The sequence below is a fragment of the Anopheles ziemanni genome, chromosome 2 (genome assembly GCF_943734765.1).
Source record: "Anopheles ziemanni chromosome 2, idAnoZiCoDA_A2_x.2, whole genome shotgun sequence".
Taxonomy (NCBI): Eukaryota; Metazoa; Arthropoda; class Insecta; order Diptera; family Culicidae; genus Anopheles; species Anopheles ziemanni.
The window spans coordinates 35,047,342-35,066,228 of NC_080705.1; the positions used below are offsets into that span (position 1 = coordinate 35,047,342).

At 45.0% G+C, this 18,887-nt stretch overlaps 1 protein-coding gene across 1 annotated transcript in view; it reads left to right on the forward strand.

Moving 5' to 3' along the window:
* The window catches only part of LOC131281533 (cGMP-dependent 3',5'-cyclic phosphodiesterase-like), a 48,456-nt gene that overhangs the window by 6,246 nt on the left and 23,323 nt on the right, over nt 1-18,887 (forward strand). The window contains exons 3-5 of the mRNA XM_058310871.1: nt 8,465-8,560; nt 16,373-16,623; nt 16,719-16,828. Coding sequence (XP_058166854.1) covers nt 8,465-8,560; nt 16,373-16,623; nt 16,719-16,828 — 457 coding nt within the window. The remainder of the gene's footprint in view (nt 1-8,464; nt 8,561-16,372; nt 16,624-16,718; nt 16,829-18,887) is intronic.

The following is an 18,887-nucleotide window of genomic DNA, read 5'->3' on the forward strand; positions in this document are numbered from 1 at the left end:
CGGCGGGAAAGCTTTTACTTTCCATCCTTTCTATCTTTCACTCCATCATCGTCATCAGCGTTCGTTCCTCGAGTGCTAGTGCTCGCTGGTAACCTTTAGCATGCTGGTTATGTGTCTTTATATCTCCGGATAACCTTGCTTGGGTCTGACGTGTGGTACGCTGCTCTACCGTATTTTTCTTTCCATACCCGTTTTCCCGTTTCCCCCCGTTTAGTTTTAATTCCCTCCAACTGGAAACCTACGATCCCCTTTCCATTCGGGTCGGGGAAACCCGGGGGGGCGGGTTGTTGTTGTTCGGTCATTTGGACAGGACGTTTCTCTCCTCCGGAACGGAAGCGCAGTGACATTGGGGCCGGGACTTCTCGCTGTGTGTAAATCGTGCGCCCGGTTCATCGGTTCATATCGCAATAAATAGCCTTCCATTGACGTCAGCCCATCGGGGCCCCGTGCCCTCGCAATTGAGTGGCAATTCCGGCGAGAAAAAAAGAAATATTAATTGAAATTGGTCACAAAAAACCAAGAGGTCCGGTTAAGCTTTTTTTTGCTAGTTTTTGTTTCCTTCTCTCTTCAGTATTTTATTTTGGACAAGCCGGTAACTTAATGGAAAAGAAAAAAAACTATGCAATCCTTTGTCTAATGGTAACCCCCCAAATACAGGGTAGTACGTTTTTGCTACATTTTTGTTTTTTTGGTCATACTTCCAAAGCTCTTATCAAAACGAATAATCATCATCCGGTTGTAATACGCTAACGGCCCGACCACGATCGGGGGTTCGCTCGACGGTCATCAGTCTAAGATAATTTGATGGGGAATATTTTTATTTTACTGTGTGTTACGGTCCCACCCGGGGTGTACTTCCGTCATTAGTGGGGCTGACTCTTTTCTTTCCTTTTTTTCTCCTTCCGCCCCTAACCACGGTGAGACTTCATCTGCATCGCTTTTTCTTCGGTTTATTTCGGCCCAACCGTGGTGCTCTAACGAGTCGCGCTGAAATTATGGTAGAGGTTTACCTGTTTTTCTTATCTTACCATAATTCATCCGGTTCTTTTTCCTTCCTCCCTCACCGATTTTTGGCTCCTCTTGAGCGTGGATTCTTCGTAGGGCACCATTAGATCCGTGTTTTACGTGCCACGGGGGTACTGGGTGTACCTCCCGCAAGAAGGCAAACCACCCCGGATAGCCAATGTTCAATGTGATGCAAATTTAATTGCACGAAGCTAAGGATATTTTCGGTACACCAACGTACCGAGCATAATGAGGTACACTTTCTTGCGCTACAAGAAGTTTTCGTATTTTTCTTTCTTCCCTTCCCACCTCATCTTGTTGTTGCAATTTTCCGCTTTCGGCTCGGACTCGTGATACAATTACGGGCGAAGCCGGTTGGAAATTGTTGGTACGTTTAAGTGAGTACGCCTCGTGTTTTTGTGTCCAGCAAGCAATTGGAAGGTATGAAAAAATGTATGTAAAATGAAATTATTTTTTTCCAAAAAGGAAACCTACAACATTGGAACTAATTAGATAAGCGTCTTCATTAGGGTTCAAAATTAATTTCTTATTGCATTTTTTTTTTTTGCGAAATGGGTTTCCAGTTTTTAGCAACACAGTTTCGCTCTTCCCCCGCTTTAAGCGATTGTCCTAAGTGCGCCCATTATTAATTAAAGCACCCCGTCGGGTGTAAAGCCAACCGGGCCAGAGAAGCACGAACGCATCAAGAGTTGATACATCAATGTCTATTATCTCAAGACGTTACACTTCAAGCCGAACGATCCTTCAAACCGTTTTTGTGTGCCTCACAAGTGGGATCTTCATCTTCTCGCCCGGCTCGACCGCTTCCCAGGCCGGTTTGCATGCCACGAACCGGGGGCACCCTTTATACATTTATTTCGAAAGAATTTAAGAGCAAACCCAAGTGCCTGGCCGACCGCTTCGGCACGTTCCGCAGAGAGTGCGCTTTGCGTTTTTATTATCATCTTGGGTCGTTTCCTGGGAAAAGCCTGAAATGAAAAAGGGTACCTGCTTTGATGGGATGCGAAGAGATGCCTATCGATGAATCATTTCATAACCGTTACCATCGAGAACTCTGATGGCAGCGTCGGAGTCGTTTTGATCAACCAGTTATGCGTTGGAAATTTTCCTAGCCCTTGGTTTTTTTTTTGCGCTACGTTTTTCTTCCACTAGCCCATTCCGGTGGTGGTGTCGTGTTGAAGAAAAATGAGTATTTCCCGGTGATGGATAACATCATTTGATTGAGAGCAATCAGCTCGTTAGTTGTCGTGCCTTGGTTCAATTTATTTTTCTGTTCTCTTGTAGTGTCGTGTTGTGCCCTGATCAAACGTGATACATAACAACCACGGCAGGCGAATGTTACAGGAAAAGCTGTCCCTTTTGCTCCGGCACAGGGTGGCCGATCGATTAGATTTACGGCGGAATCTGTTCGTAGGTTGTTTTTGCACAAACAGTGGATATTCGTTGGGTTTGACAGCAGCTTTAATAAAAATATTCAAAATCGGCCGTATATTCTTCGTTACAACTATTCCAGATCATTGTAGAACATTTTGTTAGCTCCTGCCCCTACACGACCGGCAAGGTACAACCTCCTTTTCTGGGATACTGAGGATCAGTCACTGCTTACCCTTGGCTTGTATCCATTTCACCGCTGATTCCAGACACGTTTCACCCTTTCCCATCCAAAACTCAGAGCTTAGAGGGAGATATTAAGGGGAGATAAACGCTAGATTTGATGTGATTTGAGCCGTCAAACTCTCTCCCACTCTCTCTCCGAGGCAGAAAGGAACAGATACCGTATAATGCGATAATATTTCAAAATCTGTCAGTCACTTTTTTTCTTCACGCAGATACCCCTAGTTCTTCCGTCATTCATCCGCCCACATTGTGTGAGCGTTTTCCAAGTGCTGGGATGTGAATGGGGATGTTTTCCATTTTGTCTTCTTCTTTTTTGTTCTCCTCTGTCCGGTTCGGAAGTAGCTAGAAGTATTTATATACATACCGGCTGATGGAATGCTAAAAATGAAATATGAACGACAGCTCCAACAGTAAACTCTGCCTAGCATCATTGGTGGTCGAGTTAAACACGCTTGTGGTTATGGTGGTGCTTTACTTGGTGGATCAATGGTTTTCATCAAGTATAACAGTGTTTTTTTTTAACACAATATATTAAAATTTAAAAAAAATGTTTTCAGAATAACAAATTTTTGGTATGTACTGAAAATAACCGAAGTCGAAATTTAGATGTAAAACAAAACGTGGAAACTTTGAACAGTCAAAATTAATTCCTACTTCAAACGATAGACTTGTATATTTCCATCACGATGAAGATGAAACCGAATGAAATGTAGCTTCGATTTTGTTTTCAGCAACAACTTTTTCCCTTAAAAAAGCCACTTGAAATACCGGCCATTAATTAATCTTCTTCAAAACATCCAAACCATCCCAGCGTCCCCATCGTCAATGATACGACAATTTTCCCTATTTTCTCATCGTTTTTTCCGATCGCTGGGTATAATGTAATAAATAGTAAACCGGAGATGCTGCCGTCAACACCCATCGATTTGTTCTGTCACGTGCCGAACCCATCGTTGGGTGGAGGTGGAACCCCGTAGTGGCAAATGCCATGTGCACTATCGTTGACGAAAAGTGCAACGTAATCGAAGAAAGCACTGTGTATGGCCCGTGTAAGGGCAAGTTGTGCCATAATCATAACGATTTTCCATGTCTCGTTCGGTGTCGTAGGCATGGCTATTTCCTGAAGAAGCTGTATACGTGTTTTGAGCTACGCTTTGTAGTGAAACTGTATATTAAAAGAGAACATATTTTTCCAATGCTTGCAAAACTGGTTTGGCTTTCTGTGAAAATTTCGACTGTTATTTATATCATTCTCTGGAATAAAAAAATAACTTATGACGGCACTCTCGCTTGAATAGTGGTCAGCTTCGCGTGTGGCGCTAGTTTGCTGTTTGAAGGCGTGCCTTTTTTCCCAGAGCGAGCAAATGCCCCCTGGAAATTACTGTTACATATGGGCGTAGCATGCAACCGGTGGGTTTTGTTGTGGTCAGAGGGGGGTTATTTTTTATTACAGTTTGCAATCATCATTCTCCCAACCGGTCCTAACCCATGCCGTTGTGTATTGTGTAATAGATACTGGCTGACGTTGTCGACGGTTGGAAACTGTGTTTTGCGAATGCATGATCTAATTGAGAGTTGTATCTGATATTGCTGGATTTTGCTTTTCATTAGTTTTGCGAGCGAAGGTTTTTCTCGCTGAAAAATAATCCAATGCGCTGGTGTTCGCTTACTCCGTTTGAATAGTACCATTTCGCTTCATACCAACGTTGACTTTAATCTGCAGCATTTCAGTGACATTTCGGTATTTATGCAAGCAGGTGGTTTTGTGGCTTCCATAAAGCTACCACCACCTAGGAGGATAATCTTCCATCCGGTCGAAAGTCAAACGATTATTCATGATCGTCTCCCAACTGCTCACCGGTTAGATATCAGAGCAACTTTCATCGCCTGCTCTCTGACGCAAAGGTGCACGGGAAAGTTTAGGAAAATTTATGATCCCCCTCACCAACATCACAGTTCTCCGCAGTTCTCCATACTTTGAAGGGGAGCGTAGTATTCCCCTATCGTTCGGCATTTTTCTCATAAACGTTGTCAAAAACATTTCTTCACCGTCGCACTTCCGGTTCCGGGATCCTCGCAAACCTTTCGCCGCCGGGAGACGTTAAGACTAGATTGCGAACGAACCGATACCGACCGGACGTGTCTGGCTAAACAGGGGCGCAATTTTGGTACCCTGCCAGGGCGCACTGTCGGGCTCTATTTTCAACTCTAATTTCCATTCGGGTTCGCATTTCAAAAGCTTGCTGCACGGCGAAGTGTTTCAGACGAAGGCAGGGGCAGGGTGCGGTCCTTTTGCGCCATTCAACCACCCCACGGCGTGAATAACTGGCCTGATGAACAACGTGCCATAGTATGCTTTCAGTGTGGTACTTGTGATTTTCTCACACCCATTTCCCGAGTGTGTGAGCCTCCAGAAACACAGACTGTGAGTTCTTTCTTTGTCCCCCCCTTTTTTTTCCTACCATCCTTCCGGTTTGTGTTCCAAGGATGCTTTTTCCTTTCTCTGGAAGCTTCAACCGGTTGGTTGTTGCTGGTTCTCTTGTTCGTTTGTGCCCGAGGGGTTTGCTTTCTAAAATAGTTTCCCAACCGTTCAAGGGGGAAAAAGGAGAAGATGGTAAACTTTTTACCTTGAGCTAAGGATCCGCAAGTGGTTAAGCAGGACAATGCTAAACAGGAGTGTAATTGAGCGGTATAATCATGCGAAAGAATTTTAATACCCATTCCATAAGTAGGGTGGGTTTTTTCCGAAAGACAAAACGATAGCATAATGGTTTGGAACATTGAAACAATTCCAATCTACGATTTTCTATGATAAAAAGTTTCATGCTCTGTTTGAAGATGATTTTGATCTCACCGCCTACTTTCACCGCACCACTCCGGACGTCTGCTCTCCATTTGACTTGCTTTGATTTATAGGCCCGGTGCCGGTTGTCGAACCGAAAAGTGGCAGCCAGTGATTTGGGACCCATAAATCAACCCTGCCTTTTGCGTATGAACCACACATTTCGACTCAGTTTTTGGGCCGAGCAAAACGCCGGCAAAGGCCAGATGAAGATGTCAGCAGGGTGTACGGTACTATTTCGCCATTCCTGTTCGGCCTACGTGGCAAAAATTAAATCCGGACTCCACCGACGTCGGTCGATCGGTCTACTACTTGGTATGGCAAGGGGTGCGTCACGATGTTACGAGCTCACGCACAAGCGTCACGAGATGAGTCGGGCTTAATAACGAAGCAGAGCGAATGGGAGTATTCATTTTTTCCCCGACTCGCCTCATACAAGCACATGGAAAATGAAACGGAAACCGTACGGAGAAGCGCCCGGTCGCAGATGATTCCCAACCGATGCTCACGTCGATGAATGCCAGATTGGATCGGATAATTTTGCCGCATGCTTGCGCGCCGGAGTCACGATTGCTGTAATATGAGCTGAAGCTTCCATGCCAAAGATGGGGTATTTTTCCTCCGATGAACTAGAAGTCGCATACACACACACAGCCTCGAACAACGTGGACTGCATTCGCTTGCCGACAGCAAAACCACACCGCAGTAATCTTCCCAAAAATGTATTGAGCATGCAGAGCGTGTGCCACTTTGGATCAGTAATGTTCCAGTTCCTTCGTCCTTCGATCGATCGCAGATGCTAGTAGTCCTGTTTATGTGTGTGTGTGTTTGCAAATGTTGTGTGTTGGTCGATTTATATGAAGCGAGAAGCGTCTGTGTCTTGCATTTTAAAAGCGTGTGGAGTCGTTTTGGCGGTTGGCGGAAAATTTGCGATGAGATTTTTATTTTCAATCTCAGGCGTGCGTAAAATCTTTTTCGAAACTCGCGTTAACGTCTCCCCGTACCCGCCCCCTGGGGGGGCGCTTGGTGGTAACGTTCGACTAACGAGCGACGAGCCGAAAACCGGCCGAAAAGAAAAACATTTTATAAAACCGTCATTACGTCTCATCATCTGTGGTCAACCTTCTTCGGGCTTCGGGCTTCGGAAGGATATTTGCCTCCCGATACGGAATTTCGGCGGGCTCCTCGGAGCGTCCCGGAACGTTGGAGGGCATCTATTTTTCCTCATTATCTCGCGCGCGCGTTGTTTGTCGACCGGAGTGATGAAGGTCGACAAGGGGCTTCGGCGCGAACCCACAAGACGGAGACGGTCCCAAAAGCCAGTCCCTCCATGGCGGAGGAAGAAAGAGATAGAGTAGCAAAAAAAAAAGAACCAGCCAGTTTGAATAAGCCCTAATCCCTGGCGAAAAAGTTTCCAATTTATGCGAATTATTTTCCATTAGCAAACATAAAACTGGTCCTCCTTCGGTCCGTCATTTCGTGGCGCTGCGTTTGAAAGACCCTAGAGGATTAACGCGTTCCGGGCTGAGCTTTGTCATTAGACCGATAAGAACGATGGGCCGGGCGGCCAAAAATGGATACAAGGGTTTTTGAGTGATGCGCCGGGCAACGACCGTTTTGAAAGCCGTTGGTGAGGCGCTGCTTCCCCTTTCGAGCTGTTGTCTTATGCTATGATGAGTGATTGGTTGGTTTAACTCTTGGATCGTTGCTTGTCTTGCGGAAAACCATTGTTGAGTTTTATTGAGCCGGTTGCTAAACGCACTTTATTTAATTACCGAAGTGGTCACGCGCTATGAAACGCTTTGTAGTCGTTTGTTACAGGAATTTTCATTATGCTAAAATCATAAAGAAACTCCGGCAGTGTTAAATTGAAATCATCTGGTTAGTGAACGTAATGGAATGGAGTTCTTTGAAGTCCCTGATCGGATCAATGTTACTTTGTAATTCTGCATATATTTTATGGCGTTTGAAATATTTCCGAGGAACGTTGAAAGTACACTTTATTTCGCTTTTTTCAATTAAGTTGTTAATTTTTTATTATTATCAGTTACTCATTACCGACAGTATGCAATGAATTTAGAATTGAGTGAATTGATTTTCTATGAAATTTGTCAACGTATCGTTTGACACTTCGGAATAAAAACTTCGTATGACTGATAATTCGATTCTTATCCTAGAAAAATAGAATTATGAAAGCGTTTACAGCTTCTTTGAACTCAAATGCGCTTATCTTCTTACTGACACCCACGTTGCACAACAACAAACAACATCCCAACAACTCCTACAGAAGCAAAATTTCTTGTGAAAAGCCTTTGAACAACCCATGGACATGTGTTTTCCAACTAAGTTGTCCGGGGGATCATAAAAATGTATCTTGACAATATCGTTCGTGTTGTGTTTGTCATGACGAATAAATGGGAGGACCCAATGGAAGCGTCCGTCATGCAAAAGCTGGGAAGAAAGAATGTGATCTGCCCACTGCTTGAACCTTATAGTCCGTCCGTTGTGATGGTGCTCTGCCGGGTCGTACCGGTCGACCGTCATCCATCAACTGCAAACCGTCGGCCGGCGACTAAATCACGCAGAAAATAATCCATTTCATCCCGACCACAACGGGGGCCGTTCCCGAGGGGGGTTGGAGTGTGCGCTTGAACTACTGGACCTCACAGGAGATCCTCACCGTCATCATGCATTTCATGCGTGCGATGGTGACATGATACCGGACAAAATGAGCTTCCGGAAACGGGTTCCGTGTGTACTTTAGAAGATCCATCCGGGTGGTTCCGCTTCATCGTCCGAGCATGTGATTGGTTCGTTGATTATAGCATAGAAAGGAGCTCTACCAGGACGATACTATGATACATGGTTTTAACCATTTTAATTAACAAACGGGATAATAGTACGCTATGGAAGGGATGTAATTATGGATTACATGAAAATTGCCAATATTTAACTGTTTTCCTTTTTTTTTCTCCGCAGATTAATTCGACACATTTTCGCAGCGGCTCGCACCATAATGGATACCCGTTCGTTATAGATGATCTGAATAAGGACTTTTCCGAGGTGATCGAAATGGTAAGTAACTGGTATTTAAAGTACATACATATGTTTTTATTATTAAAATTAAATAGATGTAAAATGTAAAAAATATTTTATATTGGCTTTTACCAATGTAAAATATGCTGTTTTTCAATGCATAACATCAATTTGTTAGCACTCGCCCTTTTCTACCCCTTTCTGAATTGGTTTTCAAAATAAATCATTCATTCCGTTCGCCCGTTTGCGTTGACAGATTTCCCTGTAAAATTTAATGCATTCGGACAAATGCCGCAAAGCGACACCGCGGTCGACCGCTTAAAGATGCGGGATGATCGTGAAATATTGTCCAGTAGCTGCTGCGTCACTGACTGAACCCGGCATCACCATGCCGGCGAAGAAGCTCAATGTCAGGGACGAAAGTTGAAGTTGAAACCCGCCGTCACCGGTTTTTCAAGGACAGCATCGTTTGGCAGCGTTCCAATCGAAGAAAAAGGGAAACGTCCACAGACTACATCGCCTTTCCTTTGCTGTAAATTGTAGCAATTCTTCTGGCGTAACTCGTGGCGTGTGCGACGATTCGGGTGGGAAAAGTGGTCGACCGAAGAAGGGTGGCCAAGCGGAGGGGAGTAAAACGAATATTATCTCGTCCCAGACTGGGGTTGAATGGGGTGGGAAACCCGAATGCGCTAGAGTGTAGAGTGGTTTCATTTCAATCCCCCCGTGGACTTCTTCGAGCAGAAAGAGCGAACGAGAGAAAGAGAGAGGAGAGACTGTGGATTGGTTCATATTCCTCGCCCGTTCGTGCCGGTGGAGGCGCCTGGTGGTTTATGGAATCAATTTGGCCCCACCATGGTGGCGCTCGATCATATGCCTCCCATTGGCGTTCGACTCGACGTTACGGGAGGTGTTATCAATAACCGCTCGGCGACACCGGAGTAACCGGTTTGGCTGGTGGTGAAAATGTGATCGTGATGTGGCGTTCGGGGTGGCACGCGAGTCTCGTTTGCCATAAAAAACCGACCGAAGTGCAATTTCGAGCGTGCGCCAAAAGTGCCCCCGTTAATGCGTATCATCAATTTTCGCATATTTTGATATATGAAAATATGTAAAAAAAAGGAAACTCCAACCGGTACATCTCGTCGGGTTTAACGAGCACCACCGACAGAAAAACAAACGAACGTCGGTTGGGGATTCGCTGATGTCAAAAAGGGGTAAAGACTGGCGTTGGTCCTCCTGGTTGGTGAAGGAGGAGGACCCGGTAGGTACGGTAGAACGATAAAATCGCAAAGATGCCATCGTTTGGTGACGGGATTGTGTGCCACTTTTTTCTTCGCTCGTACTGCACTTTGCAAGTGCCTTTCGAACGATTAACCGATTCGATGACACGCGGAATCGGATCGATCTATTTTTGGTTCATTGACCGTTTTCGGTGAACTGTAGATGTGATATTCTTTATTTCAGACGGCGTCAAAGGGGTGATAAACAATGTCTTGAGACGACAACCGACGGTGACCTTAAACAAAATAAAATAGTAACGTTTGCAGATATGAGTGATGAGTTATTTAGAATAAGTGTCTTCATATCAAAACATCCTCCAACGTGTCGAAAGGTGCACGATGCGCTTGTGTGCTTTTAATACGTGGTAATGGCAGGGAACACGTTCGAATCCAATCAACAGAAAAGCTCTTGCATGCGCGCCCCGGTGACACCCTTTAAGTAAAGCCGTGTCCGCCCAACACACACACACTCGAGTCCGGTATTTAGTTTCATCCCGCGTTGCGTTGCGCTGTGTAAATTGTGTGTGAAATATAATATTTATTGCTATGCCACTGCCAACTGTCTGAGCAGTTGCTGCGGTTGCGTCCGAAGCAGGTTCCACAAAGGCGCCCACCGGTAACTCACCGGGAAACTATTAGCCAGATGGTCCGCGTGTGTCCTGTTCGCGCCAATCTCATAGACGGCCCACTCCCCGGAGGATTCCGTGAGATAGTTGAGTAGGTAGCGATGCTAGCGCACACGCCATGCGGTTCCACACTCCCTCGTGTGTAGCAAGGATTGGGGCACGTGGCCGAAGCGCTTTTGGGTGCGCTCGCGTAGGGAGAACGAGGTGGAAGCTCACTCAACGACCGGCAACGACATGCAACGACGACGAATCCTTTCCCACCACCGGAGCCGGTGCGTTCAACAGCGCACCCAATAGCACAAACACAACGACACCAGACTAGTGGAGGCATCCGTTTTCCCTCTCCACGAGCACAGGCACACAGCCCACCTGCCACGCGCCGTGCTAGGGCTGAGTTTAGCTGGAATTTAATCGCAAATTGGATCCCACATTAACGCAAACCGCCATGAAATGAGATTCCGGTATAGAGAGGAGGGAATTTTTCGATATTTCTTCCACCTCACTGCACTCGCCTCGGGCGGCCTGAAGGAAGGAGCGGTTCTCGAGCGCTTGGTTCGTCGTTTTGGCTTTGCTGCTTCAATGGTCACCGAGCTTTACCAGCCCGGAATGGGGTTTCGGTTCAGTTTGCGGGCGCCTTAGGTAAGGGATTTCCACTTACCATAAATTGTAAATTAATGATCTATAGATTTGGTTTCGTAGGTCTTGGGTCTTGTTTATGTTCTTTTACCTTAATAAGCATTGTTTTGTATGTTTTCCTATCGTACGAGGAATCTCTCAATAGAACGTTATCTTATGTAGTGTTGGGTCAAGTAACTTTTTTTTAAGGTTCTGTGCTATGCTACTACGTACACAAGTTTATTGTAGTGTTGTGCCTTATAACTCTTCAAGAGAGATTAATTCATATGAATCATTTTCCTAAGATTCATTCAGATGGATTCATGAATCTTCTGAGATTGGAAACTTAATACGTTGATGTATCTTTCGAAACCCTAATGAATTTTACATGAATCTTTCACGAATCTTCATGATTGTTTCATTAGTGTGGATCAAGCGGCAATAAAAAAGATTCCTCTTTTCCCAGTTTTTTTTTGCGTTACTTCTCTGTTCTTAACATTATTGAATCTTTGGGAATTATGAATCCCTCATTAAAAGATTCATGATTCTCAAAAAAGAAGCAAAGTGTCGTTTGGAATCGTGAATCGGAATCGGAATTACACCACTCTGGTTTATTATGGTGTACTTTTGTGGTAGCACTGTAAACTGTCATACAACATTTGTTCAGTATCAACATTAGATTTTAAGTGATTTTATTTCACTTTTACTTGTATTGTATAACTTCAGTTGTTGATAGTTATTCAAAATTATGTGCATAATGTTTATGTGAATCACTTATAAATTTGTTTCTATGGTCCTTACAAAACATAGTCGTAATTCACAATCAGTGTATGAAAATTCACTCTAAATTATGCTTGACGAATGCCGATATACAAGGAGTTCGTATAATTGCTATTTGGTATAAGAGGGGAAAATTATTTTTCTCCAACTTCCACCAGTCAAAAGGAGTTATACACTTTATTTTCATGACTGCATGGCACTTTATTGTGCTACCACAATTTGTTTTCAACGTGTTTTGGGTAGCACAGTAGCACACGACCCAACACTAGTTATATGCTTTTATTGCTCCTTTACTTTCTCTCCATCATTCCTGTTTTCTCAGAAAATGTTAAAGCTTTATTACACTGACTGGTGGCAGCGAAAACTACCCTCGGTGGGAAATATTATATCCATCCAATAATTTATGTGCCCTTCCGTTCGCGAGTAAATCCTCTTTCCATTAGCATTTTTTTTTTTATCCACACGGATTATGCAATGTATTTTTGTTTTTTACTTTTAAGTTCCATTTCATCCCATTGAAGTACCAACATCTAGACGATGGACTTTTTTCGGAGTTTTTGTTTGTTAAATACTTTTCATCTCTCATCCCCTAAGCTTTGAAGGGGAACAGTATTACGCAAACGGACTGCCGGCAACAACGGGTGGCAACCGGCAGTGTGAAGCTGGCGGAATAATTAATAACCAGGGAAAAAGTTTGGAGATACTTCCTTCTTTTTGAGCGAAAAAGTGGCCTAAGCGAAAAATACCACTACGCTAACCAAACACCGACTTGCTTTCCTACCTTTCCACGGTTGCGAACTTTGGCATGTTTGTGCGTGTGGTTCTTTGTTTTTTCTTGTGCCCTTTTGTTTTCACCTCTTGCCTCCTCGTGCCGGTTGGTGGTTGAAGCTTTTAATTTCTGTTTTCCGCTCCCGTTTTCCCGAACATCCGGGGCAATAAAAGACGTGGGCCACTTCCACCCCCACACTACGACGACGCTTCACCCGTGGTATTCGCATAAATTATGTCTCGACTTAGGGCAAGGGAGAGTTACGTGGGGGAGGGAGGGATCCGGTTAGTCGTCGAATAAATCGCAGCATCTCAATTTAATGGGCTGGAAGCTATAAATAATGTGCAACGTACGCCATGCAAATGTTACTGACTCCAGTGGAAAACCCAGTGCGAAAGCTCTAAACACGACGCTGCAGCTGAAAGATTCAAATGAATTCCGTACGAATTCGGCCGGGCATGCTGTGGAGCTGGCGGTGGACTTTATTTATTTGATCAATCTTAAACTAACAATTACGCTCGAAGCGCATTCCTTCCCAAGGGTTTGTGTTTCTAAATTTGATTATTTCAACAATTACACGCAATGCCATCCGGTGCATCCTCAACCGCAGCGAACGGTCTTCCTTTTGCCAGATGTTGCCAGCGCGCCCGACCTCGGATGCGGATACGTTCCGTACGACGAAAGCGCGTTGTCTTTTCCTTCGACATGCTGTCGAGCTTGTTCCACGAGCCAGGCGGTAGCAACAAGTGCACTTTTGATGCGGGAACCATCATCTTCCAGCCCGGTTCGAGATGTCTCCGGCGGGCATCCCCCACTTATTGCATCTTTCGCCACCTGAACGAGCTAAACTCCCGCAGGTAAATGGATATCAAGATGGTCGCTCTGGCCTTTTCCTTCGCCAAGGTGTTCACCATCACGCCGAGGTACACTACTGCCCCGGGAACGGTGTACGACCGACACGCTGGCTTCGGGGGCTAGCTCTTAAGTACCATCCGTAGCCACTCTTTCTGTTTCCTCCCTCTTCGCCGAGGAGCATCGGCTTCACATCCTGGCTTCACGCCGGAGATTGTTCTTACACAATGCACCCAGCGACTCGGTTAATCGCACCGTTTTATCTAGCACATAGCTTTACCCATCCCCCGGCTCGGCTTCGGTCTCTTCCAGGCCGCTTCTTGTTATCTTCAGCGTGACGCATTTCTTTGGCGGACTGTTTTTTGTGTGGAGCGCGATGCTTTTTCCCTTGGGTTTCCGTAGACGGCGGCTTGGTGGCGTTCGTTGTGATGTTGCTGTGGCGTGAAATATGATAACAATTTGCAAGTCTTTCCCCCCTCCCGTCCCCTCATTCCACCTACCCTGGATGCTGCTAGCAGCGGAAAGGTTTGTTGCCACCCGGAAGAATCCTCCCAAATGTGACAAGTTTCTGAGTGTGTGTGGAGGGCGAAAGGGCCACGGCAGTAGTACCATTTCCGCTTAATACCAAATAAACTGCAGATGGTACCGGCATGGCGTTGCACGCCCTCCGCTGGGGACGGGAAATTGTGGCAAGAAAAACCGTGATTTATGTCATCATCTTCAAGCGCTCCATTTTTATTGATGTATTAAGACGAATTACGTGCAAGCTTAGCCTCCCACCGGAGGATCTTAACCACGCAGTGCCCGAGCCAGGCATGCCGTCCTTCCCGAGGCTAAATTCGTGCTAAATTTCTCGGGAATGATTTTATTTTAAGATTATCCTTGAAATGCGTCACCAAAACGACATTGTCACAACGATGACGAAATACGTCTGTGACTCACTCGGCAAACGTACGAGATGTCATGTTTGGAGTCGTCGTCACCTACCCCCCAAGCCAGAAAGCTCGGATTTCACAATTGCGTACACAATTAGCTCAGTGACGGGCGGGCGCTTTGGGGGTTTATTTATTTTAGAGAAGATTTTTTCCCGTTGAAACGAACACAGGGGGAGAGTATTTCGTCATGCGAAATGCATTTGGGTCGCGTACGTGAGTCACTGTACTAAACACCTCGCGGTAGTGATAATTAAAACCGTCTCGCTACCTTTACCAGCAGTTACCAACGACGCTAACTCTAAACAACGTCATGTTCCGATCGGAGACATTTTCCACGTGGCGTTAATCACGCATCGATTTCGTCGCGAGCGCGCTCTTCCCTTCGGATCGGATTTCTGATGTAATTCTGGTACGAAGAAGGAAAGACTGTATAGATGTCGACGCACTGCGGGATCGGGAAGGTCGAGTCGCGTTTGCTTTCGGTTAGTAAGCTTTGGAAACGTACGGTGCTTCCGTGAGGGCCAGGGGAGTGCCTGCTCTGCATTGCGGTCGGTACAAAATTTCCTAACTTCTTATCTTATCTTATCCGTTATCCCCCGCTGGGCGTGTTGAGATTTGGTGGAGAACACTTTAAAGGTTTGGGTACTTACGGGATCGGACAATTATTCACCCTTGTCCTAATGTCCGTTGCGCAGCTTTAAGAGAAACAAACGAAATTGGTTCAACATTTCTAAAATATCGATTGCAGACCCTTGGCTTCGCTTCTAGTGAGAGCCTTCTTGTTGCTCCCATAAAATACTTTAAAGGAATGTGCCCGGTTGGAAATCTATATTTATCTAGCTCCCACTAGCTTCGTTCCGGATGGAAGTGAAGCGTAAAGCATAACTCTTAATAGCCTTTCAAGTCAATTAAAAGTGCGCCATGATGCCGACTGGTTGCCGTCTTATGTCGCTCCCAAGTGGCAACATTCGTAGCCTGGTTCCTCTTCAAGACAGACGAGCCGCCGAACAGACGAGAAATGTTCGGGTAAAAAAGCAAAAAACTGCTCAGTGAAAATGTAATGAGCTTCATTTGATTAAGTGCTCTTGGCCACTGTCAACTTCCTCGTTTAGATGCGTTTACGTACTTTTGAACTTACATTGGCGAACGGAATATACCTCTTCCAATCGTGTTAATCTGTACTAGCGCCTGTTAGTGTGCTCCCAAGTATCGTACTTCTCGTTTAGAAGGCTCGAGTTCGTTGGAGAACGTTTAATTGCGATTTCGACGTTTGGGGTTTCCCTCAGCGGGTGCTTTCTATTTTATTTAAAATCATTTAATTTAATTTTTCATCGACACTCTGAGTCTCAGCTGGAATTTTTGTAAAAGTCGAAGAAACCACGAAGATGTTGAAGGAAAAGCTTGCTCCACAAAAATGGCTACAATAAAAATTCATCGACTTGTTAATGGAACATTTAAGTATCGCTGGTCGTTTTACTGTTAATTTCTTGCTGTAAATTGTACCATAGATCGTTCCTTAATTGCTTCTCGTCCCGTTAGCGACGGCTGAAACATCTGGAAGAAATGGTAATAGGTAAACACTCCACCGAAGAACGTAAACGGTACGGTCTGTAATTAATTTTGTACTTTCGCCGCTCTTGAAAGCGGGAGAAAACTTTCGAGAAACCGCGCCTTGGTATTAGCGCCAACGTAGGGGATTTAATTCGCTGCAAAATTAGACCAACCGTTCGTCATGTGCCTTGCGTGATACGCCGATTTGTCGCACTTTTCTCTCCCCACGGGCGGGAAGTGCGAATAGTTCCACCGAAATTAACACCCTTCCGAGCAGATGTTTTCCGTCGTGTCCGGCCGGGCGCGTTACATTTGACGTCAGTGGTGCGTAAGCCGGCTACCGGCTAACGTTTCGAAATCCGCACATGACGCACCGGACGCCGTCACACCTCCTTAACACCTCGTCACTAACGGGTTCTCTCTGTGGCTCACCACCGTTGCAGGTCGTCGGCAACAAGCACAACACACTGATCTACGACATTCTCGGCCCGAAGGTCAGCAAGCTGCAATCGCAGACCTCGACCACGTCCGCCTCCTCGACGACGTCGCTGAACGAGCTGAACTACGCGTCCGTCCAGCAGCCGCACAACGGTACGCCATTGGCACACCAGCAGCAGATAGCGCTGTTCGTCTGCATCGCCGGTGACGGCTCGTCCCGATCGCGGTATCAGTTCTACATCGACGACACCTTCCGGTAGGTGTGCCGGGGGCAATGCTTGACCGTCTGGTAACGTCTGCTTTCAAACGACGCAATCCAAATACAGTTTCTCTTGTCTCCTTTTTTTTTAGATACGTGCTGGGGCACTTGGTGACGGCGTTCGAGCTGTACGAGGAGAAGCGAGTTCGGGATCAGTGCCAAAATCTGCTACAAGTGGCCCGCAGGTTGCTGGGCAAGATAGGTAAGTTGGAGGTGCTAACAAGCGGACGAACGGAGCGTTTCATCATGGCATTGCCTTAATGCGTAATAGTAGAGCCAAGGTTAAAGTCATAAATACCATTATTCGTATTCGAGGTATTTTGGAATGCTTTACTTTGACAATTACAGTATGTCCCATAAAAAAATGCTAAAGTTTTCAGTGCTTGTTTTTGGGTAGCTTCAAACGTTATTTTTACCGTGGTGTGTGTGTAAAAATCTGGTAGTAAACACTGAGACGATGTCATCAAAACAGTGGTTCTGGAGTAATAAAGTTGAGAAAAATGTTTGCAAATAAGATTGTGACTAGCTTACTGCTCGCCCAAAAGCACGTAAAACAAATTCTACCGATTGCTGGATGCTACCTGGCTACCGTTTATCGTATCTAGCGATCACTTCTTGATGGACCAAGTTCCCGAAAGCCAGGAGGTGGCCTTCCACGGTCTACTCGCACGCCGAAGGTCCTCAGATCAATGAGAGTGAAGCAAAATCGTAGCAGATCGATCTGGAAACTGGCTAAGGAAGTCGATATTTCAAAAAAAAGCATGGGTTGATCAAACATGACTTGAAATGTTCATCCAGAGTCAGATTAAAGCGGCACCTTGGAACATACCGAATCAAACAACTACGGCTGGAGTTCTCAATACGTTTGGTGTCAACATTAAAACAAAAGAATACCGTCATCGTATTCTCTGATGAAAAAATTTTCATCGTCGATCCCGTATCTAACACACGTACAGACAGGTTTATGTCGCGGAAGAAGATTGAGGATGTTCCAGAGAACCTGAAAATCAAATTTACAACCAAACATTCGACCGGAGGAGATAGATTTTGGGTTGCTCAAAATGGCTTGAAAATGCCTCCAGCATTTATCTAAGCTGGATTAAAATTTTATACCGAGGTTAATATGAACATTTTGAAGGACCACGTTCTGCCATGGATGAAACCCAACCTTGGGGCACAAAAATACGTAATTTTCCAATAGGATGGAGCACCGTGACATACTTCAAAAACAGTTCAAGCGAGGCTGAATAAAAATATGATATTTTTGGGCAATTACCCTTGGCCTCCCACCAGCCCGGACTTGCACCCTTTGGACTAAACAATAAGGGCACATGTTCAGGTTAAGGCCTGTGAGCGTTCTAGCCCGATTGTTGGAGCCCTGGCAGCTTCATCTGCCAAGGCATGGATCTCGAAAACTGACTCATACATTGAGAAGGTATGCTTTCGATTCCGTTCCCGTTTGGAGAAGGTGATCGAGAAAAATGGTAGACCTACTTAGTAATGTAATCAATGACGGTTTAAAAAACGATTTCCTAACTAATATTATATATTTTTTTAAAATCATTTTCTATGAACAAAATTATTTGAATCTAAGGTAACGATTTCCTTTTTTTTGTACGGGACATACTGTACATTGCCATTGCATACTGTAAGCCACTTTTGGGCAATCGTTACACTGCGCCTATAATTAATTCATATAAAGCTAAACCAGTAGCAATGAGGGCAATCATGTAAATGCTATCCATGTAAGCACAAAATTATCTTATCTCCATTGGTAAACACGCTTGGTATATGTGTGTGTGTGTGTGTTTTGATTGAAACTATTCAACATCGAGTCCGCGCATCGCGCCGCCATTTTATCACACCGTGCATCTCAAGTGGGAAAAACATATGCTATTGATCATTCGATAGCGTTTACACCGTGTTCCAGCGTGCTCTCGTGCCACAAGGAGACACGGTGGGGTGGGGGGAGTGTGAATGCACGTGTTTTGTATTTTAATCGTATCATTGTAATGAGCGCTGTAAACAGATATAAAGTAATAAATTGTGTTCAATTCTCAGTTTTACTGGGGCCAGCTTTGTGCTCTTGTGGGTTGTTGGTTTTTTGCTCGTACTTGATGTGATTGAACGACGATGCCGATTTATTTCAAATTCAAGTTCAAGTCTTTTAGTTCTTCTCATCATCGAAGATTTGCATACCCCAGTATTGATTCTCGTCGTTAGTGTGTTATGTATTTTTACTTGATCATAAAACCATTAAT